The 27,319-nt window shown below is 46.2% G+C and overlaps 1 protein-coding gene across 2 annotated transcripts in view; it reads right to left on the reverse strand.

The window, feature by feature from the left end:
* Positions 1-9,019, reverse strand: part of ABR (ABR activator of RhoGEF and GTPase) — a 205,138-nt gene extending 196,119 nt beyond the window's left edge. Inside the window, exon 1 of one of the 2 annotated variants that reach the window (XM_049860017.1) lies at positions 7,662-9,019. In XM_049860017.1, coding sequence (XP_049715974.1) covers positions 7,662-8,700 — 1,039 coding nt within the window. In that variant the 5' untranslated portion in view covers positions 8,701-9,019. The remainder of the gene's footprint in view (positions 1-7,661) is intronic. The other variant, XM_049860016.1, reaches the window with a different exon arrangement.
* Positions 9,020-27,319: the final 18,300 nt, after the last annotated feature.

Genomic DNA, 27,319 nt, shown 5'->3' on the forward strand with positions numbered 1-27,319 from the left:
ACCCACTGCCGTCAAGTCGATTCCGACTCATAGTGACCCTATAGGACAGAGTAGAACTGCCCCATAGAGTTTCCAAGGAACGCCTAGTGGATTCACCAAGGATCACCTTTTGGTCAGCAGCCATAGCTCTTAACCACTACGTCACCAGGGTTTCCGAAAGCAGTGGCTAGAGAGTGGGAAATAAGGAGAAGCCAGATCGTGGCTTTGCAGATGGCAAGCGAGTCAGGGCTTGATTAGGGAAGGACCAGCAACCACAAAGAACTATAAAAACCCATCTCATCCCCAGCAAAGGAGCAAAACTCCCCAGAATCTTGAAGGAAGGTAAGACAGGAGTGAAAGAGGCAGACTAAGAGGTTTAGGGAAACAGGAAAAGATGTGAGTATGAGTAGGGGGCCTGGTTCAGCCAATTGAAAATTCTTGGGCTTAAAACAGTAACAAAAATACCATTTAAGATTTACTAAATACTTAAGTGCCCAGTCCTGTGCTATACACTGTACATACAATATGTTATTTAAGCTTCACAACACCTCTATGAAATAGTCCTATTATCCTTACCCATTTTGTAGACGAACCTGAGGCTTAGTCAGGTCAGTAACTTGCCCAACGTAATCCTCACATCCCTGCAAACTGGCTAATAGCATCCAGTTTTCAGACGAGGAAAGTGTACTGTGATTTCAAAACCAGGAAAAACTATGAAGATCCCGACTTTAAAACATAACAATTCAGAGTCAAATATGTAAGTAGTGCTTTATAAATAGTGTCTCAACGGGCAGAAACACAGATAGACCAGAGGATTCGGAAAATTTCAGGTTTGGTTGAGTTTACTATTTGTACAGGAGGAAGGAATTGTTACACAAATACACCTGGCATTCTCTGGTGGCTGGTAGAGAGTTCTTGAGGTGTAGAGGGTGCTAAGATGGGGGGTGGGTAGACAGAGGCAAGCACTGAGGAGCCCAGCTAACAGTGACGCAATACCAACTCTGGTAACAGATGTATCACGGCAAACCACCAGCTCGTATGCCTCAAAGAGTTTTTTTAATACCTCTCTACAACCCCCCAAAAAACTCAAACCCACTGCCCTCGAGTCGATTCCGACTCCTAGCGACCCTATAGGACAGAGCAGAACTGCCCCATAGAGTTTCCAAAGAGCGCCTGGCGGATTTGAACTGCCGACCTCTTGGTTAGCTGCCGTAGCACTTAACCACTACACCACCAGGGTTTCCTCTCTACAACACGGATCAGAAAAAAAAAAAAAAATTACTGCATCACAGCTAAGGCTGAAAATTCATTACTTAAAGTTATTCGGACATGTCCACTGAATACAAGGAATTCTTCCTGGACCAACAATCTCATTAGTCCCTAACGGAAAGGGGAAAAAATCCCATCAGGTTACGGATGAACTAGGTCACACGAGTATCTAATAGGGAATGCATTTCTCATGAAGATTAAAAATAAAAAATACTCTCCATTGGGCAGACCGGTAGAATCTGAAGTTAGAGAGGCACCGTCTCCCAAGTAGAGAAATCTGGAATCCTACGGCTGGCCTAGAGTGGCATTACAGCTGGGAAGTTAAGAGTGTCAGCTTCGTAGACTGACCCAAATTCAAATCCTGATTCTACTACATGCTGGCTGTGTGACTCTGGGTAAGTTCCTTGACCTCTCTGAGTCTCAGCACCATCACCTCTAAAATAGGGCTAATAATTTCTACCTACTGAGATGGCTATGAGGCTAGATGAGATGGTTGGCTGCTCCTGTTGCTCTGATTTCAACAGGACTCACATCTTTATTGTTCTCTGTCTAAAATTCTAGGAAAACAGAGGCTGCAGGATACCATGGGCTTCGACAGCTGCCTTGAGGGTCAAAAGCATGTGAACTTGAGGTGGATGCATTACTTTTGGGGTCCAGAACCTCATTTCTGGAGAGAGCCTGTCATAGATATTCTCTAAAGTCCCTTCTCATTCTAGGCTCTTGAATATTGCTGAGGTTCTAAATACCCTGCCTTGGTCACCCATTTCAGCTGGAAAGTTTCTTCTTTATTTAAAAACCTACAATTTCTACCACAGGATCCAACAAACCAGTTAGTGCCTTGAGGGTAGGTGAATCACCGATCTTTGCCGTGTCAGTCCTTAACACAAGGCCTGGCATGAAGACCTTGACAAATGCTTGTTGAGTGGAATGAATGAATGAAGCCCAAGAACCAGCAAAAATAAAGAGCTCTGAACCTCTGATCTGAGCCAAGTCTAATGCAAGGAGAAAATGCCACCAATTTAAAATGTTAACAATATTTACTTGGCCATCTTAACCAATAAGCTGAGATCAGAATATCAGATGAACAGTATATGCCAGTCAACAGTTTGCCCCGACTCTGAAAAGCCACTTGTGGGTTTTGCTAGAAGAATGTAAGAGTCCCTGGGTGGTGCAAAAGGTTAAGTGCTTGACTACTAGCCAAAAGGTTGGTGGTTCAAAACCACCCAGAGGTGCCTCGGAAGAAAGACCTGGAGATCCGCTTCTGAAAGGTCACAGCCTGGAAAACCCTCTGGTTTTCTGCTCTGCAGCAGTTCTACCCTGCACACGTGGGGTCGCCGTGAGTTGAAAAGTGTACTTTTTTTGGTCCACAGGGAGCATACACTCACAGGGCCGGCGTATTGCAGAAGAGATGCATAAAGCCCAAGAAGGAAAATACCACTTGAGCCCTATGGGAGGGGTGGCACAGAAGTGTGCCGACATAAAAGGGAAACGCCAGGGCCTCTGCACAGGAGTGCAGTTGTGTCTGCTAAAGGGTGCCCAGCTGAGGAGGGAGGTCTGAAGCTCAGCAGGTGGTCTGCTCATCTATGGGGCTGAGTCCACCCAGGAGCCCCATGCGTAGGTGGCAGTCCTGGTGATTGATTATAGCGGCAGATGTACTGGGGTCTGCTGGGGACTTCAGTGATAAAATCATAGTAAAGTACACACACACACACACACACACACACACATGCACATATGTTATGTGCACTTCATGGTCACTGTGCACCAGGTGCTCTGCTAAATTCTTTAAATAATTTATTGTATTTACCCTTCACAACTATCTTGAGAGGCACCCGTTACCAGCTGCCATCGAGTCGACCCTGACTCATGGCAGCTTCCAAGTGTGTCAGAGTAGAACTGTGTTCCATAGGGTTTTCAATGGCTGATTTTTGGGGGAAGCAGATCACCAGGCGCCTCTGGGTGGACCTGAATCTCCAACCTTTGGGTTGGCAGCTTAGGACTCCCTCCTGAGAGGTGGGTACTGCTATTTGAATCAGTACAGCTTGGTGTTTCATCACAAGGATACTGGAGCCAGATTGCTTGGGTTCAAATTCTAAATGCTGCTTATTAGCTGGGTGACCTTGGGCAGGGTTGTTGAAGCTCTCCAGGTCTTGGGGGTCTCATAGGTACAACGGAAAGAAGAATAATCTTTGTCTCAGAAAGTTGTCCTGTGATAGAAATAAGTTAAGACGTGTCAAGTGCTGAGAACAGGAGCTGGCACAAAGCAAGCCTCAGTAAGAGTTTGTTTTCTTGTTATTCCTGTCTCATAGGGACTAACTTGCGGGGGTAAGTGGTGTGCCCACAATCTCACACCTAGTGAGAGGGCAGAACCAGGGCTCAGACCCAGCCTACTTTACAGCACACGCAACCCACCGCTGCTCATTCTGGCTCTGCCCCACATTTACCCCTCCCTCCCCCATTCACACCACCACGCTTGTCCCCCACTCCTCACCACACCAACATGGCCTAGTCTCTCCTGGTACCCACCAGGTCCGCAAGATGCTGAAAGGAAGACACTAAAAGAACTGGCATTCTACCTTATTTAAACTCTGATTTTGCTACTATGTGTGTAAAAGAAACAAATGCATTTTGATTTGGAGATATGACCCTCCTCTAAGAGAAGACGGTCCTTTCCCAAGGCAAGGAGCACCTATACCTCTCGGGGCCTTTTTATATGTGACCTCATGGGCTCCCTCTCCCTGGAACCCTGAAACTAATGCAAAGCCTGGATTGCCCAATTAAACCGATCTTTGGTTAAGCACCTCTGCATACAGATATCTGGTGTGATTGCCAGTGGGGAGACAGAAATAACATCAGGGCCAACCTAGCTAGAGAATGGATGGGCCAGGATTACAGGTATTCCCTGCTTTTCCGAAGTTCACTTTACTTCACTTAGCTTTTACAAGAGACCTATGTTTTATCTGTTTTTGTTAACCGAAAGAAATCCTATAAGGATTTTCGCTTTTACGAAAAATGGTGAAAAGCGGAAATAGCCTTCAGCGTTTATTTTGCAGCCAGCCATTAAAAAGTCAGCAAGCACCTCAAGCAGCGAGAGGCCAGAGTGGCATCGCCAAGCTCCTTCCCCAGAAACTACACCCAGCATCTCTGCATCAAGCCGCCAGAGCTTTGAACTGTATATACGCCATGTCTACTTTATACAGGCTGTGTATTTATCATATCACTCCTGCTTTTACTATGTGTTAGTGTTATTTTAGGTCTTATGTGTTATTGGGTAGGTTATTTTTGGGATCTGAGAATGCTCAAAAGATTTTCCCATATAAATTAGTGGTAATTGCTTCTTTGCTTCGCGTCATTTTGGCTTAAGAAAGGTTTCATAGGAATGCTCTACTTTTGGATAGCAGGGGGCACCTGTACTATACTATCCCAGGTTCCACCCTGCTGCCTAGAAGATTCTAAAAAGCCAGAGCCATGCTAGAAAAAGTACATGTATCATGGAAAGCCAAATATCTATGATCCAGAATGATCTGGGAGTGGGAAGTTTTGAAGGGTTAAAGAAAAAAGACCTATAGCGGTGGTAATAATAATAACAGCTAATAATGAGCCAAAATCAGTTCAAAGCCTTTTAGAAATAGTATGCCATTTATTCCTTGTGAGATAAGCAGTATCTCCCTGCCCTCATGGAGCTTGCATTTTACTGGGGAGAGACAGACAGTGCCTAAGATCCACATGTAAAATCAGAGCATCTGAGGGATTTTTGTTCCTTTTATTCGCTGACGTAGCCCCAAGGCCTAGAACACTAACACCTAGAAAGCGTTCCGTAAGTATTTGCCAATGTTTTAAAAACATTGGATAGAACAGAAAACATCACAGTGCATTGCACATGGGAAAGGTGAAACTTCTGTTTAAAAACCTTGTTTCAGTTATATATAAAGGTGTGTGTGTACTAGGTTGTGAGGTAGAATGTATTTCTTGCTGTAGGTTGGTCAAAAGTTTTGAAAATGCTGATTAAGAGCATGGGCTCTGAAGTTGGACTGCTTGTGTGGCCTTGGGAGAAGTTATTTGAACTTTTTGTGCCTCAGTCTCTTCATCTGTAAAATGGGGGTAATCTCATACCGTTGATACGAGGAATAAATGGCATATTATTTCAAAAAGGCTTTGAACTGATTTTGGCTTATGGTGACTGGAAACCCTGGTGGCGTAGTGGTTAAAAGCTACCGCTGCTAACCAAAAGTTTGACTCCACCAGGCGCTCCTTGGAAACCCTCTGGGGCAGTTCTACTCTGTTCTCTAGGGTCACTATGAGTCGGAATCGACTCCAGGGCAATGGGTTGAGGTGGTGATTGGTGAGTGCCATGGAGAAAAATAAAGCAGAGAAGGGAGCTGGAGAGTGTATGAAGGATGACATTGTGCTTCTTAAACAGGTTGGCCAAGGAAGGCCTCAAGATGCTATCACACCCTTCTACACTGATTTCAGTGGGCTGCTACTCACCACGTGAAAATTCCTGCCTTTAATCACTGCACACAACCCAAGGCACAGTCTCCTAGGCAGTGTGCACATGAGTGAGCATGTGGCGATGCACCCCACACGCTCACAAACTGGGGAGGCTTTGGAGAGAGGAGGCAGGGTCCCTACGTGCAGCTGTTCACAGGCTTTCTACACAAGCTTGCCCTGCAGAGGGGCCAGAATGGGGACTGACATACAGCCCAGGCACCACTAGTCAAGGCTGTGAGTGCCAGATGCATGCCCTGGCTGGGGGTCTTCAGTCCAGAGGGAAGAGAGCCTTTTTGTCACTGGTCTATCCAGAGGGAACATCTTTTGCAATTCATTGGCCCAGAGGGAGCACTGATTTCTAATTTCCATAAAGGTGCACTATGCGCTAGCGCCTCTCCCAAGGGAAAATTCAGTGCAGTGGGCACACCTGGCAGGGTGATTGATGTGGGCCTGAAGCGAGATGGGATTGGAGCCAGCTCTGAAGCAGCTGGGGCCACTTGGGTAACCTCCACTGAGGGCATTTGGAATTTGGCACTAGAGTGAAATCTTTAGGCTTTTCCTTTAAGTTAAAGGGGCACATTAAAATGTTACTAGCATGAGCGGCAAAAACATTACCTATGGGAAAAGCAGTCAATCTCTGCTAATGAATAAGTGTAATTGATCAAAACAGATGACTTGATGGACCTTCCAAATGTGCTTTTAGCAAAGTGGGCAGTTTTTCACTCAAATGCAAACTCAGCCAGATAGGAGGTAATAATGGAGATGTTGGAACAGCCCCAGAGTCAGCAATTGTTTTGGTTCTCCTTCGCTGAGCAGGAAGGCACCTTAAGTTCCTGGTCACAGCTTGACCCAAAGAGACACCAATTTATGCTTTCCCTGTGGTTGAGGGGACCTTGACAGTCCCTGGGAGCAGCAAGATGACAGTCACAGGTGACAGCACACCCCTATCTGTACTTTTCGCCCTTAGCCCCATTCCCACTCCCTGACCTATGAGGATTGGGTGGCTGGGAGACATGCAATTCAATGCATCCATCCACTCATGCAATAAACATTCGTTGAGCACCTACTGTATGCAAGGCACTGTGCTGGGCACCACAAGAAGATTCAAAGATGACTAAGGCCAGGCTCCCTCCCCAGGGGAGAGGGGTAAAGAGCCCACGGTAGGAAGCATCAACTCTTTCTGAGCTTCAGTTTCCTCCTTCATCAAATGAAGGCCCTAGACTAGACATGATCTCTATGCACCAGGCCAACTCAAAAAGTCTAGGCTTCTAGGCCTTCTCTTCCAGCTCAGGCTGGTAGGAAGCTGACAGATGATGGTGTAGCCTTCTAAGGAAGGGGGGAGAGTCAGCAAAAGGGGGGTGAGGATTATGTACCTTCTCAGAGTGTGAGGCTGGTTCAGTTTGGTCAGAGCACAAGGTGCAGGCAGGAGGAGCCCTTAGATAAAAAAAAAAATTCAGAAAATTCAGTGGAGCCTTAGACTTCCACACCAAGGAATCTGGGGGAAATGGGGAACCATTGAAGTCCGTGAAAAGGATAAGATCAGTGCGGTGCAAAGGAACCTGGCAGCGCTATGGAGGGTGGCCTGGCACCGTGAGTGGAGAGTGATGCTGCAGTAGTCAGAGCAAAAGGGCTGAGGCCTGAAAAGAAAGATTCTTCCCATGGTCTGGCGAAGTGGACCATTCCGTCACTCCCTGCCATCCCCCTCCCTGACTCATTGCTCATTTTCGTAAACTCGCACAAGTCAAAATTACTTTGCACTGTCTTTTTTTTTTTTTTTTTAATTCCACAAGTTGCTTCAAGGTAAACAGGTAAATTTTATTCCCTTTCTTCCCAGGAGCCTCCAGCCAACTAAGGAGGGGTGTAGGCGGTGGCGGCAGCCCCCAGAACGCGCGGGCCGGAGATCTAGAGACGGGTGCGCCTACCTGCAGAGGAGACGTCCTCGTGGTCGGAGCTGTTGTGGCTGCAGTCGCTGACCCTCTCGGGTGAGCTGTGGTAGGGCGAGTCCCGCTCCGGCACCCGCAGAAACCTCTTGCGCCGCCACTGGGGGAGGTGCTCGCGGGCCCCGCGCCGGGGGTGCTCCTCCGAGGCGGAGTGCCCGTCCTTGCCCTCGGCCTCCAGCTGCTCCAGGTCCCGGCTCCGGGGCCGATGTTGCCGCCGGCCCCCGGGCAACAGGCGCAGCCAGCGATGGGGGCTGCACGCCTGCGCGGGTCTGTCGGTCTCATCGCCGGTCCCGAACTGGTAGGGGGTCGTGAGCGAGTGGCTGAAGACGAATTTCTCGTTCAATTCCACCATCTCGAAGTCGTGGTCACTGCTGTCGCCCCCATCGTCCGCGCCGGAGGCATCCGGCTCGCCCTCCTCGGAGCCCCGCCCCGTGCCAGTTCCCGAGGCCGGCTCCTCTGCCCGAGCGCTGGGAGCAAAGCCATCATGACCGGGGGGCACGCAGTCCTCCCGGGGCCTGAAGAGGAGGCTAGGCTGCAGCACTTGCTGGTGGATGGCGGCTGCCCAGCTGCGCACCGCGCTCCCTGCCCCCTCGACCCCCGGCCAGGCGGGAAGGTCCAGGCACACGTAGGAAGGGGACTCGCTCTTTGCTGCCACCTCCGGGTCTTTGCGCCCAGGGTTCGGGGGATCTCCGCTGCCGTCCGCTGCGTCCTCCTCCTCGCATGGTGGCGGCGCCTGCTCCGGCCCGGCCGGCGCCGGCCCCTGCTCGGAGGTTCCCCCGCTGCCGCCGTCTCCTTCCAGGCGCCCGCAGCCGAGGTCCGGCTTCTCCCGGGCCAGGGCCGCCTGCAGGTAGAAGACTTTGAACTTCTCCTCAGCCAGCACCTGTTGCAGCCGCTTCAGGTTGAGTTTGCAGCGCTCCAGTTCCTGCTCTATGTCCAGCACCGAGTCCAGCCGCATGACCGGAGCCTCCTCCCCCGGGAACTCCGCCTGCCAGTGGCGCTCAAACTCCTGCGGGTCCCACATACCGGGCGCCCTGTTCTGGCCTCCCGGGCCGGGCTCCTCCGTGCCGCAGCGGACTGAGGTCGCTCCCGGCTCTTTACCGGAAACCCGCGCTGGCGCAATCGCCTGCCCTTCACTTCAGCCCCAGAAATGAAAAAGAGAAAAAAATAAAGTTTTTCCCCTTCCGCCTTCGTGCCTTTTCTTCTCCTGGGTTTCGCCTCCCTGACGTAAGCGGCCACCCGCAGCGGAGGCGGGCGCTTGGGGGCCCTGGGCCCGCCCCGGGCAGGACTCGCCGAGCCCGCAGTCTGCCACCCCAGCCGCCGGGCTGGGCGCCCCGCGGGCTCGGGCGCCGAGAGAGCCGCCGTGGGGTTGGCGGCGCCGGGCCAGGCCCAGCTGGCGCGCCTCGGAGCTGCGCGGGTGGCGGGGCGGCCGGGAAAGTGTCGAGGCGAGGCGCGGCGGGCCTGAGTGCCGCCCGCCCCGGAGGCGCCGCGGACGCCCGGAGCTGGCCGCGCACCTTTCCAGTCGCGTCCGCTTGCGCAGCTCTGGCCGCCGCGGACTGCCTGAGCTGGCTCCTCACATCCAAGCGCGGGGCCGCGCGGCCGGCAGGAGGCGGGAGCCCGGGTGAGGGAGCGCGCGGGGCGCCCTGGGCACCCAGCCAACTTCCCGCAGCCCCGCTCACCGCAGCCTTGTCTGCCCAGAATCAGGGCGGCGCCTCGGACCCAAAAGCAGAAGCTGGGGGGAAAGGCAATGTGGTGCGGCGGCGAGTGCAGGTGTCAAACGGCGCAGTCTGCCAGCTGGCTGGTTTTCCCTCCGCGGGGTTTTTTTGAGCGCCTTAAGGAACGTGTCCGAGATCACAGAGCAGTTTAATTGGAAACTGGAAATAAAACCTCGGTTTTTTTTTTAGTCCCTTTTGTCGTTCTCTCCACTGCCCACTAGAGCTTTTCTGGGAAACAAATGGGCAAAGATGACAGCTCTATGTGGCTCCGCCGGAGAATCCCCTGACTTCAAAGCTGAGAGTGCTCCCTTGTGACCGAATGGAACCATGACCTAGACCTGGTAGGGGACCCTTGTTGTTAGTCGCCATCTAGAGGATTCCGACTCATGGTGACCCTATGTGTGGGCTGAGTAGAACTGCTCCATGGGTTTTCAAGGCTGTGACCTGTTAGAAGCACAACGCCAGGCTTTAAGCCCGAGGTGCCTCTGGGTGGGTTTGACTGTCTACCTTTGGGCTAGTTGGCTAGTTATCAAGTGTTTAACTGTTCGCGCCACCCAGGGACTCTGTAGAGGACCCCAGTGGGCATCTAAGAGACCCCTCCACTCCACTTCCTCCTTGTGGCCTCCGACAAGAAACGAAGAGCTGGTGAGAGGCCCTGGGCTCGCACTCGCGGTGGGGAGCAGGTGGGGGCTCCCACTTCTTCCTTCGCTCCACATCTGGCCGCACCATACTTTCCCTTTCCTATTTTTCAGGTTTCTTGGTGATGTCCCAATGTCTACCCAAAGGAAAAAAAAAAAAAAATTTTTTTCCCCTGATAAATTGTCTCATGCTTGCCGGGTGGGGGACCTTATCAGTGATTCATGTTTACTTCATTTTGAAGATGAGAAAATTGATACTCGAAGGAGCTAAGTGACTTGGCAGCTGCAAATTCCTCTTCCCCCCATTCTCCTTTGGAGACAGGAGCTAAGCTCAGCCACCCCTTCTCTCCAGGTCCCTGCCATTCACCTTTCCCCTGAACTATGGAAATAGACCATCCCTGCTCCCACTTTTCAATCCTCTTCAACCCATCCTGCAAAGCTACCAGGAAGATATTTCTTAACCGTAAATGAGACAGTGCCATGATTTTGCTCAGAATCCCTCAGTGACTTGCCATCACTTACAGGATGGAGTCCTTTGCAGGATGCACAAGGCCCTCCTACATTTGGTCTCTGCCTACCTGGCTCTCTGCCATCCTCTTATGCTTTAGCCTTATCAACTCCATGCTGTCCACAAAGACTTCCCAAATGGACACATGCATTTTTTCTCTTCCCTGGAACTCTTGTTACCTGTGCACACACACACAGACACACACACACACACACACACACACACACACCCCTCCCTGCTGCCTGAGAAACTCCAGCCCTCCTTTAAGGCCCTGCTAATGGGTCTCCACACTGAGAAGCCTTTTCTGACTCTTCTTTGCGTCACCACTCTTGGACATGCTTTTTTCTTTGCACTCGTCCAATTTTATCCCAATTATTAGTGACAGCTTTTGTTTTCCCTACTCTCAGGATCCCTTGAGGGCAGAGGTTGCTGCTTCTTGCACAGGGGTGATTAGAGGTAATAAATCATTGTTGAATAAAATGAACGAGTGAATGGACAAACAGACGGATGAATCCCACCTGGCTGTTCTGCTCAGCTTCTCCGGTCGTGAATCACTTTGGACCAGGAGCAAATGTGCTTCCCACAGAGGCTTCTCGACTCTGGAATGTCCTTCCTTGCCAAACTCTGTGTTTACTCATTTTTCCAGTTTCCCTTTTTCCTTCTTTCATTTTTTTAGTTTGGTGCCCCACTGGTATGAATCATCACCATGTCTCTGTGCCAGACTGCTATGCGGGAATGGATACATCTGAAAACACACTGATAGGGTATTTCCCCGTTTGAGTGGCTTCTCAATCCTTCACCTAGTTCCTCAAACTATTTTCCCTTTCACCTTAGCTTCATACTTTGAGGAGACTATCCCTGCCTCCCCAGAGGCAGCCAAAATCACCTTTGTCCACTGGGGAGGACTAAGTGCTCCTCTCACCTCCAGCCAGCCAGTGCAGGGGCCTTCCATCAAATGGAGCCCATAAACATCTTGGCCTCTGTAAGGATTTCAGAATGAAATACAGCACAGCAGTGATGAACGATCCCAGTCAACAGCATATTGATTGGAAGATGTTTCTATGTGTATATTTAAATGCACAAAGAAAAAAAAAGTTACTATAAACATCCATTTCTGAATCTGTAAGCTTCCTGGGAGGATAGTTTCAACTCTGCCCTTTAATTAAAGCAGTGGTATGACTCCCTTTTGGTACAAGGAAATTGTTACCAATACCACTAATTTTTTCCACAAGGACCAATATAGCTGGAAAGGCCAGCATCAGTCTTCTGTAAACAGATCCCAGGAGCAGGCTGCATTGTCTCTAGTTGGTGGATAGTTCAGCTTTATTACTTGCCTTCGGGTCATCACTGGGGCAGGGGCAAGGGGGATGACATTTATTGAGTCCACACTCTGATTGTTTTACATCTTCGATCTCATCTAATTCCTCACAGCAATCCTGTGAAGAAAGTATCCTTATCACCACTTGGAAAAGGGAGAAATGGAAGGTCAGAAAGATTAAAGGTTACACAGCAAGTCAGCTGGATTCCAAAGCCCAGCTGCCTTGTGTGGCCTTGGCCCACATGTGTCTGTTATTAGTATTCATTTATTCAACAAATATTTGTGGAGTCCCAGGGTGGTACAACAGTTAACACTCTTGGCTATTAACTGAAAGGTTGGAGATTCCAGTCCAACAAGAGGCACCTTGGAAGAAAGACCATGAGTCAGAGTCAACTTGAAGGCAATTGGTGCTACGATGTGCCGGCGCTGGCAAATAAAGTTTAGACTTTGTAGCCTGGTATGTCAGACCCTTCACAATGGGTCCTCTGAACTCAGCCTACTTTTCTAACCCCATTTCCTGAATTCTTTCACCTGCTCCATCCACTTATGCCCCCCTCCAACCTGTGTCATCTTCTGTAGCAGATGTTTTTCATGGCCAGGACACCTCCCCGTTGGTCCATCTCGGATTTCTGCTGCATCTGCAGTGGACTGCCAGGGTCTCACCTCAAGCACCCACCCCCACTATGCTCCACTTTTCTGCCTTAAGGCCTTTTTCAAAGTCTTGAAGCTGTACAGGTAGCCTAGAAGGAAGCTTCCGTTGGAGAAGTTAACATCCTCAAAGGCATCCCATGACCAGTGGAAAAGGAAGTTGGTTAATAAATGCCTCAGGCTTCTATCTTTTTTTTTTTTCTATCTTGGGAGGGCAGTGCTGAGGCATACTCTAGGTGGTTCTTTAGGCCCCAGTTGCTCACAATGGTAATCAATAATAAGCCCTCTATTAGCTTTCCCTTCTTCTCTGTCTCACTCTCCTTCTCCCTCACTCCTGCTTCCCGGGATGGCCTTCCAAATAAAATACCTGCCCCAGGTCCTTGTCTCAGACTCTGCTTTCTCCCATTTGGCTCCTCCAACTAAGATGCCCTCCAGCCTCCCCATGCCCTCTCTAATACAGCCACCCCAGGTGATTCACCACCCCTCCCATCTCTTCTTTGGTCACTCATGCCTTCTGTCTCAGTCATCTAGTGCTGCTATAACAGAAATACCACAAGTGAATGACTTTAACACAGAGAAATTTATTCTCTCCCTGTCTAGTAGGCTGTAAGTCTGAATTCAGCTGGTCACCTCTAGGGGAAGTCTTTCTCTCTCTGTCGGCTCTGGAGGAAGGTCCTCATCATCAGTCTTCCCTTGGTCTGGGAGCGTCTCAGCGCAGGAATCTCAGGTCCAAAGGACGCGCTCTGCTCCTGGCGCTGCTTTCTTGGTAGTATGAGGTTCCCATATCTCTCTGCTCCCTTCTCTCTTTTATATCTCAGAAGAGATTGGCTTAAGACACTACCTAATCTTGTAGACCCCATTGATATAACTGCTGCTAATCCATCTTATTACATCACAGTGATAGGATTTACAACATATAGGAAAGTCACATAACATGGTGGACAATCACATAATACTGAGAATCATGGTCCAGCTAAATTGACAGATATTTTGGGGGGACACAACTCAATCCATGACACCTTCCTTCACAATGCTGCTCCCTCCTCTACCTGGGAGACCCTTTTTCATCTGTCAAAGCCCAGCTCACCTGTCTATTTCCCTTTGAGGTCTTTGCTTTCCCAGGCAAGAGTGTCTGTAGAGGGACTTACCTCAGTTCCAGCTCTGGTCACACCACACAGTAATTTACTTCACAGCTCCTTCAGTAAATCAGACACTCCTGGCCAGCTGGCACCTCTTATTCCCAACACGATACCAACAGAGTCAGGGCCTAGTATATGCCTGCTTAGTCAATGAACGATGAGTGAGTGAGTGAGTGAATGATGGGTACTCCACCTGGGCTATTTAGACCTCCTGCCATTTTAAAGCAGGTCCACCCTTACGCATAGGCAGGGTAGGAAGATATCTCTGAGAGTCATGCTCAAGGAACTCCACCTTTTAAAAAAATTCCTTTGCAGAGTGGATGGTGGATTAGAACTGTTGACCTTTTGGTTGGCAGCTGAGTTCTTAACCATGGCTCCACCAATGCCCCATGACAGCCAAGAAAACCCTATGAGGCAGTTCTACTCTGTCACATGGAGTTGCTGTGAATTGAAATTGACTCAACAGCACCCAACAACAACAACAATAGTATCTACTAAACCTGAAAATGTTCACATCGATAACCCAGCATTTACTCCTAGGGATGTAGCCAAAGAAATGCAGTGTGATGGTCATAAAATGACATGTACACAGATGTTCCTAGGACCACTATGCATAATACCCCAAACCTGGAAACAGCTCAGATATCCATCAAGTGTAGATTATATCAACTGTGGTAATTTATACAATAAGGAGCCCTGGTGGTGCAGCGGTTAAAGCCTTCAGCTGCCAGTTCAAGGGTCTGCGGTTCAAACCTATCAGCCACTCTATGGAAGATGTGGCAGCCTCCTTCTGTAAAGATTTACAGCCTTGGAAACCCGATGGGGCCGTTCTATTCTGTCCTATAGGGTCGCTATGAGTCGGAATAGACTGGACAGCAGTGGGTTTGGTTTTGGTATACAGTAGAATGAATCACACAAACATAATGTTAAAAAAAAGAAACCAAATATAAAAGAGTACATACTGAATGATTTTATTCATATAAAAGTGTGATGAATCATATGATGACTCAGGCAAAATGAATTTGTGGTGTTAGGAGAATGGTTCCCTTGTGGGGGCAGTAACAGGAAAGGGATACAAGAGGGCTTTCTAAATGCTGGTAATATTCTAATTCTTAATCCAAGTGCACTTTACATGAGTATGTTTCTTTTTGTGAGAAGTCCTAAACTATACCTTTATATATGTACTTTTTTGTATCAATAAAATTTTAATTATTAACCAAAAAAAAAAAAAAATTCCTTTGGAGAAACAAGCAGCCTCTATGCAAATACAAATTCTAGCTATCAGTCATTCACACTTTAGTATGAATTGCCTCCTCCCTTGCTTTCTTCATGGGTTGTATCTGAGATTAATATGAAAGAGTTAGGAGTTTGGATGGGGAGAAGAATGGAAGCAGAGTGTAGCCAGAAAGTGGAGGATAGCTGGGGAGGAGCTAGGCTGGAGTAGGACCTGCATCTTTGAGTGATGGAGGTACAAATACAGAAAAAAGGCCTCTCCTTTTGAGTTATCTTCTCTACCCAGCTTATTTCCTCTAATGAACGGGCTCTCCTGGCTACAAATTAGAATATCCTGGGGGAGCTATTAAAAATATCCAGTCCTTTACTTCCTCCAATGCCAGTTCATTCAGAATTTTTACTTCATCTCAGTGATCTCACACCTGAATCTCCTTTCTTCCCTTCAAAAGAGAGCTGCTCTTCTCAGTAACACCAGCTTGATTACTCAAACCACAGTCCCAGGGAGTATGCCATTCTTTGGCGTGTCATCCATGTCAGGCAGCATGCTAACTCGCTCTGCATCCTAAATTTAGTACACGTGCTGCTGAAATGAGAACAAACTTTATAATCATTACCAACCCGAAAGATGAAAAATTGTATCTTCGTGTGGTTTTACTTTACATTTCTTTGGTAATTAGTGAGGCTGAGGGTGTGTCTTTTTATTATGGGCAAGTCCCTACTTTAAGCCTCTCCCTGGAATTGTTGATCTTCTCTAGAGCAGTGTTTCCCAAACGTCAGTCATCTGCGTAGTATGTTTTTTTCCAATCCACATATCACTCATGCTAGCCGTTATTGACTGAATATGTTTTTATTTACTAAGCCTCCTCCCTAGCAGTCATATGCAAATATAACAAACATGCAAAGATTTGGTGCCTACTTATCTATTTCCCCAGTGCATGTTAACATAAACATATTACTCTTGAAATAAAAAAGTCTTGGTTTTCTGGGTGGGGGTACCATCTCACGTCCTCCTATGACGTGAGCACCACATTTTGGCAATCACTGCCTTACGGTCTTTGGCATTCTGTGATGGAAACAAAATGAAAGATGTTAGTCATTGCCCCATGTTTATGTAGCCTTAATAAGAAGCAGAGTACGCTCTGAGGAAAGCCAAACCAAACAAACACCCGCCCTCACTTGGTGCTAGAGGCAACTGCGCAATTACAACAATGTGCGTTACCACTTGATGTGGAAAGAGGACCCGGGCCAGGACTTAGGATACTGCTGTCAGCCAGCTGGGTGTCCTGAGGAAACTGCATCGCCACTCTAGCCCTCAGTTTCCTCATCTGTAAAATGGGGACATTGGAGTAAATGTTTTGCAATCCCTTCCAGGTTTGATGGTACGGTTTGAAAGGCCGCCCATCTTCATGCACTGAGAGTCCCTAATGTAGAACATTGTTCCCTTGTAGCCATTATTTTCTTCCAGCTGGCTTTCCAGGTTGGGACTGGCGGTGGGTGGTCCCAGGTTATGCCAGTAAGCTTCTCCCTGGTGTCTTTGACAGAGTACTCGTACCCCTCGAGCTAATCAGCTCCAGAGCAAAGGAAGCACCAGAAATGCTGAAGAGTTAAAGCCATCCTGCCCGGATCCTGGTGGAGCAGAGGATGGGCAGATTGCGTGATCACCAGGTAGCTCAGGCAGCCCTGGGCAGCGACAGAGCCCAGCAGGGAAGTACACTGTGAAGTCCAGGAGAGGCAATTCACAGAAGCCCGGAAGCCCATCCTAAGCTCTCCTGGACTTCCCTCTCGCAGCCCAGATTGTAAAGATCAGGGGTATGTGAGCGCTTGCAAGCATGTGTATGTATGTGCGTGCGCATGAGTGAGTGATATCTACAGAGATGGAAAACATACAGTGATTATGAACCAAAAGCCTGGGTTTGAATATTGCTTTTACCACTTATAGGTATGTGGTCTTGGACAAATTACTTAACCTCAGTGTTCCAAACCTGTTGCTGTCGAGTCGATTCTGATTCATAACGACCCTATAGGACAGAGTAGAACTGTCCCGCAGGGTTTCCAAGGAACAGCTAGTGGATTCAAACTGCCAACATTTTGGTTAGCAGCTGTAACTCTTAACTGTTGAGCCACCAGGGCTCCCATCTGCAAAATAGGAATCAGAATATTACCAACTTCATAAGGTAGTGATAAAGATGAAAAGGGTTACCACATGAAAAACCCTGACTGAGTGCCATAAATGACAAGTATCAGCTGTCCTCATGTGTGTGCGTTTAAATGTGTCTAAGAGAGACAGGAAGAAAGGAAAGATGTGAAGGAGAAAGGCAGAACAACTTAAACAAAGCTACTTCTCCCTTAAGGGTTTGGGGCAGGGAGTGGTCCCCAGCCCTGAGTTTTGGAAAGATAATGGGGTATGGAAAGGTGAGCTTCTCTCACAGAGTAAAGGCTAAAAATCATGTAGAGAGGTTTTGTGACTCAGATAAGGTCCAGAGCTGAGGCCCCTGACCCCAAGATACACCCCAACAAGCATATCTTGCTAAGGAAAACAACATATTGTTCAGAGGCATCTTGCTTCATATCATCTCTTTGAGGATGAAAGCTGTTACCAGTATTATATTTTATGCAGAGAAGTAGCATACAGCTTACCAGTACCAGTACCACTTGCTATCCAGTCAATTCGGACTCATGGTGACCCCATGTTTGTCGGAGTAGAACTGTGCTCCATAGGGTTTTCTTTTTCTAAATTTTATTTATTTTGTTGTTTTCTTGAAAATACACACAGCAAAACCTATACCAATTCAACAACTTCTACATGTACAATTTAGTAAAACTGATTACATTCTTTGAGTTGTGCAACTATTCTCATCCTCCTTTTCCGACTTGTTCCTCTCTCATTAACATAAACTCATTGCCCTCTAAGGTTCCTGTCTAATCTTTTGAGTTGCTATTGTCAATCTGATCCCATATAGATAGCTCTTAAAAGAGCATAATGCTCAAAACAAAACAAAAAAAAAACCAAACTCATTGCCATCGAGTCGATTCTGACTCATAGCAACCCTATAGCACAGAGTAGAACTGCCCCATAGAGTTTCCAAGGAGCACCTGGTGGATTTGAACTGACATTTTGGTTAGCAGCTGTAGCTCTTAACCATTATGCCACCAGGGTTTCCATAATGCTCAAAACAGACCCTTTTTTGCTAGTTAAGCTAAACTATTGTTCAGCTTTAAGAGGACTTCAGAGGATATTTTTGGTTTAAAGTTTAAAGATTATCTCAGGGCAGGGGTTTGCCCACCTTCCATGGCTCCAGAAAGTCTAGAGTCCATGAGAATTTGAAATTATGTTCTGCACTTTCACCCTTTTGATCAGGATTCTTCTATGGAATCTTTGATCAAAATGTTGAGTAATGGTAGCCAGGCAGCATCCAGTTCTTCTGGTCTCATGGCAAAGGAGACAGTTGTTCATGGAGGCAATTAGCCACATGTTCTATTTCCTCCTCCTATTCCTGACTCTCTTTCTTCCCCTACTGCTCCAGGTGAATAGAGACCAATTGTTGTGCCTTGGATGGCCACTTGTAAGCTTTTAAGACCCCAGGCGCTATGCACTTGAACTAGGAGGTAGAACAGAAGCACTAAACATGTCATTAGGCCAATTAATTGGAATGTTCCATGAAACCATGGCCCTAAATCTCCAAATCAAGGAACCAAATCCCATGAGGTATCTGGTTGCGCATAAGCTACTCTTTCACTTTGTTGTTGTAAATATATCTGTCTTGGTTATTTAGTGCTGCTGTAACAGAAATACCACAAATGGATGGCTTTAACAAACAGAAGTTTATTCTCTCACAGTCTAGTAAGCTAGAAGTCCAAATTCAGGGTGTCGGTTGCAGGGAAATGCTTTGTCTGTTGGCTCTGGAGGAAGGTCCTTCTCATCAATCTTCTCCTGGACTAGGAGATTCTCCGTGCAGGAACCCCAGGTCCAAAGGACATACTCTGTTCCAGGTACTGCTTGGTGGTATGAAGTCCCCTTGTCTCTCTGCTTGCTTCTCTCTTTTATATTTCAAAAGAGATTGGCTCAAGACAAAATCCAATCTTGTAGTTGAGTCCTACCTCATTAATGCAACTGTGCCCTATCCCACCTCATTAACATCATAGAGACAGGATTTACAACTCATAGAAAATCACATCAGATGACAAAATGATGGACAGTCACACAATACTGGGAGTCATGGCTTAGCCAAACTGATACACATATTTTGGGGGGACACAATTCGATCCATGACATTCTACCCGTTGCCCCCCAAAATTCATATCCTTGTCATGTGTAAAATACATCCATCCCATCATATCATAACAAAAGTCTTAAATCAACTCAAAGTTTAAAATACAAAAATTCTTCCTCATCTGTGAAATCTGGAATACAAGATATCTACTTCCAAAGTACAATGGTGCAAGTACAGTGGTGCAAGTTAGACATTTCCATTACAAATGGGAGAAACTTGGAGGAAAGAAGGTGTCATGGATTGAATTATGTCGTCCCCTCCCCGCCAAATGTGTCAACTTGGTTAGGCCATGTGTGGTTGTCCTCCATTTTGTGATTGTAATTTTATGTTAAAGAGGATTAGGGTGGGATTATAACACCACCCTTGCTCAGGTCACCTCCCTGATCCAAGTTAAAGGGAGTTCCCTGGGGTGTGGCCTGAACCACCTTTTATCTCTCAAGAGATAAAAGGAAAGGGAAGCAAACAAAGAGTTGGGGACCTCATACCACCAAGAAAGCAGCACCAGGAGCAGAGCGTGTCCTTTGGACACAGGGTACCTGTGCCTGAGAAGCTCCTCGACCAGGGAAAGACTGAGGACAAGGACTTTCCTCCAGAGCCGACAGAGAGAGAAAGACTTCCCCTGGAGCTGACACCCTGACTTTGGACTTGTAACCTACTAGACCGTGAAAAAATTAATTTCTCTTTGTTAAAGCCACCCACTTGTGGTAATTCTGTTATGGCAGCACTAGATGACTAAGACAGAAGGCATAACGGGCACCAAGCAAGCCAGCAGAACGTATTACATAAGCCTTCAAGGCTTGAAAATAATTCTCTGTTCTCTAAGACCATTTACACAATGGCCCTGCCTTCCAGACTCTAGGTATTGGCTGTACTCTCCAGATCTTGAGTGGAGGCCCCTCAGCTCTGGGCTTTAGCTCTGCCTTTCAGTCTCACTGGAAAGGCAACTCTGTTCCCTCGGCTTTAGGTGCACCATTCTCCTAGTCCATCTGAGTGGTGACTCCACCCTTAGAAACACCAGAGGTCATGGCTCTACCCTCTGAAACCTTAGACATCGTGGCCATACCCTTTGAGACTGAGGCAGCTTGGCTTCTTCTGCTCCTTGTTTCTTCAGCTTCTGCTTCTTGTTTCCTTGGCCTCTCGGCCCCTCAGTCCTCTCTGCCCACATCTGCCCTGCTGGGTCAAGTGTTCCAAAGCTCTGTAGCTCTACCAATAAGTGCCTGGAGGCACCCCACTGCACCAGAAATCCTCCTGTGCACAGGTTCTTAGCTCTCATGCTCCATGGGTCGGCTCCAGCGCTGTCTGGTGCTGGTCTCCTAGCTCTGCTGCTACTGGTTCTCTGCTGCTGCTTCTCACCATCTGCACTATCTCCAGTGTTAACAGTTCTCCTCACTTCCTTCTGAGTCCTGTATCCATTCACAGTTTCAAAACCGCTTCCACATGTTAGGTATCTGTTAGAGCAGCACCCCACTTTCTTGGTACCAAATTCTGTCTTAGTCATCTAGGGCTGCTGTAACAGAAATACCACAAGTGGACGGTTTTAACAAACAGAAGTTTATTCTCTCACAGTCTAGGAGGCTAGAAATCCAAATCCAGGGCGACAGCTCCAGGGGAAGGCTTTGTCTGTTGGCTCTGGAGGAAGGTCCTTTTCATCAATCTTCCCCTGGATTAGGAGGTTCTCCACACAGGAACCCCAGGTCCAAAGGACACGCTCTGCTCCCAGCACTGCTTTCTTGGTGGTGTGAGGTCCCCTTGTCTCTCTCCTTGCTTCTCTCTTTTGTATCTCAAAAGAGATTGGCTCAAGACACAATCCAATCTTGTAGATTGAGTCCCACTCCATTAATATCATAGAGTAGGATTTACAACTCATAGGAAAATTGCATCAGATGACAAAATGATGAACATCACACAATACTGGTAATCTTGGCCTAGCTAAATGGATACACATATTTTTGGGGAACACAATTCAGTTCATGACAATATCTATCACACAACTTTTGCCAATTCAACTTTTTACAGTGTACTACTTTATTGACAGCAATTACAATAATCAGCTGTGCAAACCTACGCTTAATGTGATTTTTCCATCACTGTTAACTTTCCTTTTCCCTCTCCCTTCAGCCTCTGGTAACCACTAATAAACTTTGGTCTCCATACATTTGCCTTTTCTTGTCTTTTTATATAAGCGAGGTCATACAGTATTTGTCCTTTTGTGATTGGCTTATTTTGCTCAGCATAATGTCTTCAAGCTCTATTCACACTGTAGCATGTATCAAGACTTTATTTCTTATGCTCCCTGGGCATCTTTTTAACTCAGTATTGAGGTCACTCCTGAGGTTCACCCTTTAGGCAAAGATTAGACAGGTCCATAAAACAAACAATAATACTCATAGCTTAACCATGTTATAAGACTAAATGGGCACACCAGCCCAGGGGGCAGGATGAGAAGGCAGGAGGGGACAGGAAACCTGGACAAATGGAAATGGGGAACCCAATGTCAAGAAGGGGAGAGTGTTGACATGTTGTGGGGTTGGCAACTAATGTCACAAGACAATATGTGTATTAATTGTTTAATGAGAAACTAATTTGCTCTGTAAAACTTGACCTAAAGCACAACTTAAAAAAAAATAACTTCATTTCTCCTACTGGCTGAGTAGTATTCCATTGTATATATGTACTACATTTTGTTTATCCGTTTGTGTGCTGATGGGCATTTAGGTTGTTTCCACCTTTTGGCTATTGTGAATAGTGCTGCAATGAAAATTGCTGTACAAGTCTCTTTTTGAGTCTCTGCTTTCAAATCTTTTGGGTATATACGCAGGAGTAGAATTGATGGTTCATATGGTAATTCTATTTTTAGTTTTTTGAGGACCTGCCACATTGTTTTCCATAACACCTGTACCTTTTTGCATTCTCACCACAAAGGATAAGGGTTCCAATTTCCCTACATTCTCACCAACATTTGTCATTATTTTTTTTTTAAATCTTAGCCATTCTCAACAAACAAAAAAACCCGTTGCTGGTGAGTCAATTCCGACTCATAGCAACCCTATAGGACAGAGTAGAACTGCCTCATAGGGTTTCCAAGGAGCAGCTGGTGGATTTGAACTGCCAACCTTTTGGTTAACAGCTGTAGCTCTTAACCACTGCACCATCAGGACTCCTAGTCATCCTAAAAAAAACCCAAAACCAAACCCTTTTCCACTGAATTGATTTCAACTCATGGCGACCCTACAGGACAGAGTAGAACTGTCCCATAGGGTTTCCAAGGGGCACCTGGTGCATTCAAACTGCCGACCTTTTGGTTAGCAGGTATAGTTCTTATCCACAAGCCATCCTAGTGGGAGTGAAATAGTACCTCATTGTGGTTTTGATTTGCATTTCTCTGATAGCTAATGACAATGACAGCATCTTTTCAATGTGTTTGGTGGCCATTTAAATGTTCTCTTTGTTGAAATGTCTATTCAAGTCTTTTGTCCATTTTGTGATTGGGTTATTTGCCTTTTTGTTGTTAAGTTGTTGAAGTTTTATACATATTTTGGTTATTAGATTCTTGACAAATATATGTTTTCTGAAGATATTCTCCCAGTTGGTAACTTATCTTTTCACTTTCTTGTTAAAGTATTTTGAAGAATGCAATCTTTTAATTTTCATTAGGTCTTATTTATTTATTTTGTCTTTTGCTGTTAGTGCTTTTGTTATTACATTAGATAATCCACTGTTGAAAGCTAAGCCTGACAGCATTGCCCCTACTTGTTCTTCTAAGAATTTTATGGTTTTAGTTTGCACATTTAGGTCCTTAATCCATTTTGAATTTGTTTTTGTGTATGAAGTGAGGCATGGATCCTTTTTCATTTTTCTGCATGTGGAAATCCCATTTTCCCAGCGCCATTTATTGAAGAGACTTCTATCCCCCATCGAATGGACTTAGCACCCTTGTGAAAAATCAGCTGACCGTATATGTATGGGTTTATTCCAGGACTCTTGATTCTATTCCATTGGTCTGTGTGTTTATTGTTATACCAGTACCAAGCTGCTCTGGTATCTGTAGTTGTATACCAAAACCAAACCCACTGCCATAAAGGCTGTATAGTATGTTTTAAAATCAGGAGGTTTGAGTCCTACTTTGTTCTTCTCTGCCAACATTGCTTTACCTATTCGGGGCTTCTTTCCATTCTACATAAAGCTGAGGGTTGGTTTTTCTATTTCTGTAAAGAAAGCTGTTGGAATTTGGATTGGGATCACTTTGAATCTATAGATGGCTTTGGGTAGTATTGACATCTTAACAATATTAAGTCTTCAATCCATTCAGCAGTGTTTCATAGTTTTCATTGTAAAAGTCCTTCAGAATCCTGGTTAGATTTATTCCTAGGTATTTTATCCTGGTAGATGCTATTGTAAGTGGCATTGTTTCCTTAATTTCCCTTTCAGACTTCTCATTGCTGCTTTATAGAAACCCAGCTGGTTTTTTGTTTGTTGACTTTGTACCCTGAAACTTTGCTAAATTTGTCCATTAGCTCTAGAAGTTTTCTTGTGGACACTTTGAGATTTTCTGTATATAGGATTATATCATCCATGAATACAGATAATTTTTTCTTCTTCTTCTTTTCCAATCTGGACACCTTTATTTCTTTTTCTTGTCTTAGTGCTCTTGCTAGGACTTCTAATGCAATATTGAATAGAATTGGTGAAAGTAGACACTCCATCGAGTTTTCAATCGGTGATTTTTCAGAAGTAGATCACCAAGCCTTTCGTCCAAGGCCCCTCTGGGTGAACTCAAACCTCCAACTTTTCAGTTAGCAGCCAAGCATGTTAATCTTTTGCACCACCCAGGGAATTCTCACATACAGCTTACCAAAATCCATCATCGTTGAGTCAATTCTGACTCATCGCAACCCTACAGGGCAGAGTAGAACTGCTCCTTAGGGTTTCCAAGGAGTGGCTGGTGGATATGAACTGCTGACCTTTTGGTTAGTAGCTTGAGCTCTTAGCCACTGTGTCACCAGGGCTCCCACATACAGCTTATGGGGCGGCAAATTGTACTCAATCTGCATAAAGAGTTGCGGTGAGTTACTATGGGTTGTTTCACATAGAAAAACAATATATAAATAAGTGGAGTGTGCTATTTGCCTGCACATTTACACATGCAGAGAAAAAGCAGAAATAGCTCTGGGCAGAAGGTCAGGTAACCTGCTTCGGGCATCAAGCTTAGTTCCAAGTGGTCAGCGTGGAAGACACTCACCGTTCCCACGGTCAACCAAGGCTCTTGACCCTTCTAGATGCTACTACGCTCACCAAAAGCACTGCCTCAACAGAAATTACTTACGGAACAGAAACTGAATTCTCTTGCAACATTTACTCTTTTTTCGTACTTAAAAAATAAAGCTCGGTACTTTCCTTAAAGTATTGCCTCCCTTTTAGAAGACTAGCCCCTCTCCTCCAGGGGAATGTTTGAATCCTGGGCAATCTTTGGCTACCTCTCTGGGATCTCCCCCACTTGCTGTGAGGCATTCTCCTTAGACAAAGGCTACCACCCTCAGAATCAAGCCTCACAGGCCCCCAGAGTCAGCGTGCAAGACCCAGTGGGCATCAAGAAGCTCTTTCCTACCTTCCCAGTATTTCCCCTACCTGTGGACTAAAAAAAAAAAGTCCCCTACCTGTGGACTATTGCTTGAAATTCCTCAAACAGTTCAAGGCCTTATCTTATGTTCTACATCAGGGGTCAGCAAGCTTTCCCTTAAAAGGCCAGATACTTAAATAGTTTTGGCCTTCTGGGCTACTCACCTCTCCTCTAGTAGCTGAAGACAGCCAGAGGCGATATGTAAATGAAAGCGCTGAGTTCCCATACAGCTTCTCTTACACAACAGGAACCAGATTTGGTCTGCTAGCTGTAGGTTGCCAATGCCCGGGAGGTGGGATGGGGTGGAAGGAAGCTAACATTTATGGAGCTCTGCACCACGTGCCAGGCCTTGTTAGCACCTTGATACAGTAAAAAATAAAAATAAAAATAAAATAAGCACCCCCTTATTCGTGGTTTCGCTTTCCACAGTTTCAGTTACCCGAGGTCTGCCCAGGTCTGAAAATGTTAAATGAGTAGCTGATGAAATCTCTAGCCCTCCCACTCCTTCCTGCCCCAGGACCACATTCACATAACTTTCATTACAGCATATTGTTATAATTGTTCTATTTTATTATTAGTTACTGTTGTTAATCTCTCACTGAACCTAATTTATAAATTAAATGTTATCATAGGTATGTATGTATAGGACCAAAACCAAAACCAAACCCATTGCCGTGTAGTCGATTCTGACTCATAGTGACCCTATAGGACAGAGTGGAATTGCCCCAGAGGGCTTCCAAGGAGTGGCTTGGAACTGCAAGGGCTCCTAAGTACAGGACAAAATATAGTACATATAGGGCTCAGTACTATTTGCAGTTTTAGGCATGGGGATGTGTGTCCTGGAACCTATACCCCTCAATTAAGGGGAGGAACCCCAGTGGAGTAGTGGTTAAGAGCTACAGGTGCTAACCAAAAGGTCAGCAGTTCGAATCCACCAGGCGCTCCTTGGAAACTATGGGGCAGTTCTATTCTGTCCTATAGGGTCATTATGAGTCAGAATCAACTCAATAGCAGCAGGGTTTTTTGTTTTTTACTGTATGTGGTATCTCATTTAGTCCTCACACAAACCACTGTGTGGAAGTTACAATAATTTTCCCCATTATATAGCTGAGGAAACTGAGGCTCAGAGAGGTTAAGTAACTTGACTGAGGTTGCGCAGCTGATGCAGGATTTTAGAAACTCAGGTCTGTGGAGCTACAAAGCTGGTGCTCTTCCTATAGAAACAAAGAAGTGTAAAATGCTGGTGCTGGACTCAGCTCAGCAAATCCAACATCCTGAGATCAAGACTAACTTGGCTTCCTTCTCAAATTTATGTAGGGATGGCCCTAATGCTTGTCACCTGGGGCATAGCATCTACCCTTATGCACAAGCGGTCTTCAGCCAGGACTTCCCTCCCTCTGGGAAGACACCAAACTCCTTCCCCCTTCTTCACAAGCTTTCCATTCCCCTGCCTTTATCCACTGCAGAGTTTCTAGTAATACATCATAGAAACAGCTAACAATTTTCTCTCCCGGGGAGATCCATGTTTACTGCAGCACTGATTATGGAGGATTGAATTAACTGGACAACTTTATGTTGCAAATGACAAAAATCCCAACTCAAACTGACTTAAAAAAAAAATAAAGATGATTCGTTGGGGGATAGTGTCAATTTCGGGCAGGGCTTGATCTAGGCTTAAACAATGTAAGCTCAAAAAATAGGCTCACAACAACTTTGCTCTGTTGGTTTCTCATCTTCCTCAGCATTGGTTTAAAGTTCAGTTAAGCTCTCCCTTGTGGCTGCAGAATGGCTGCCAGAAACTCCTGGGGCTACATCCTTCCTTGTTTGCATACGGTGGTATCTCCCCTCAAAGAAGGAGGCTTTTTCTTTCTCAGGAACCCCAGCAAACACTTCTTGCACCTTATTGGCTCTGATTGGATAACGTGCTTGTTTTAAACCAGGGCTTCAAACCAGTTCTTCCAGATTAAATCATGGGTGAGGAAGCGACACCACAATAGGCCCAAATTTTAAAAATTTGGGAGAACCAGAATTATAACTGGAATGGGGAAAATTATGGGTCAAAGCCCTGCTAGAAACTTAATCTCTTTCTTAGAAAACTAGGGCAGTGAACTCATTGCTTAGCAATCAAATCTCCTGCCTGTCGGATTTTGCAGAGTCAGAAACAGTGGTGCCCCACTTGGAGACGGCAGCCAACTGCACTGCTTTGAGTGTATATTGCTCTCCTCAGTCTTGGCGATAATCCAGTCTCACACATCAGGCTTCTGAAAGGGCTCACTATGCCTCTTTCGAGTGTCCCATTCCAGGGCTTCAGTCCGTAATTTTCCCCATTCCAGTTATGGTTCTGGATCACCCAAATTATAAAAATTTGGGTCTCTTCCGGTTTCCCTTTGTTTGCCATAGCAGAACTGGTTCGAATCAGTTTGAAGCCCTGTTTTGAACCAATTATTGCATACACGGGTTAAGATACTCTGATTGTTTTAAGCCAATCAGGACCCATTCTGATAACTGATAGCAAGTTCTGATACATGAATGAACCTTGAAAACATTATGCTAAGT

This window comes from Elephas maximus, chromosome 19 (genome assembly GCF_024166365.1).
Source record: "Elephas maximus indicus isolate mEleMax1 chromosome 19, mEleMax1 primary haplotype, whole genome shotgun sequence".
Lineage (NCBI taxonomy): Eukaryota > Metazoa > Chordata > Mammalia > Proboscidea > Elephantidae > Elephas > Elephas maximus.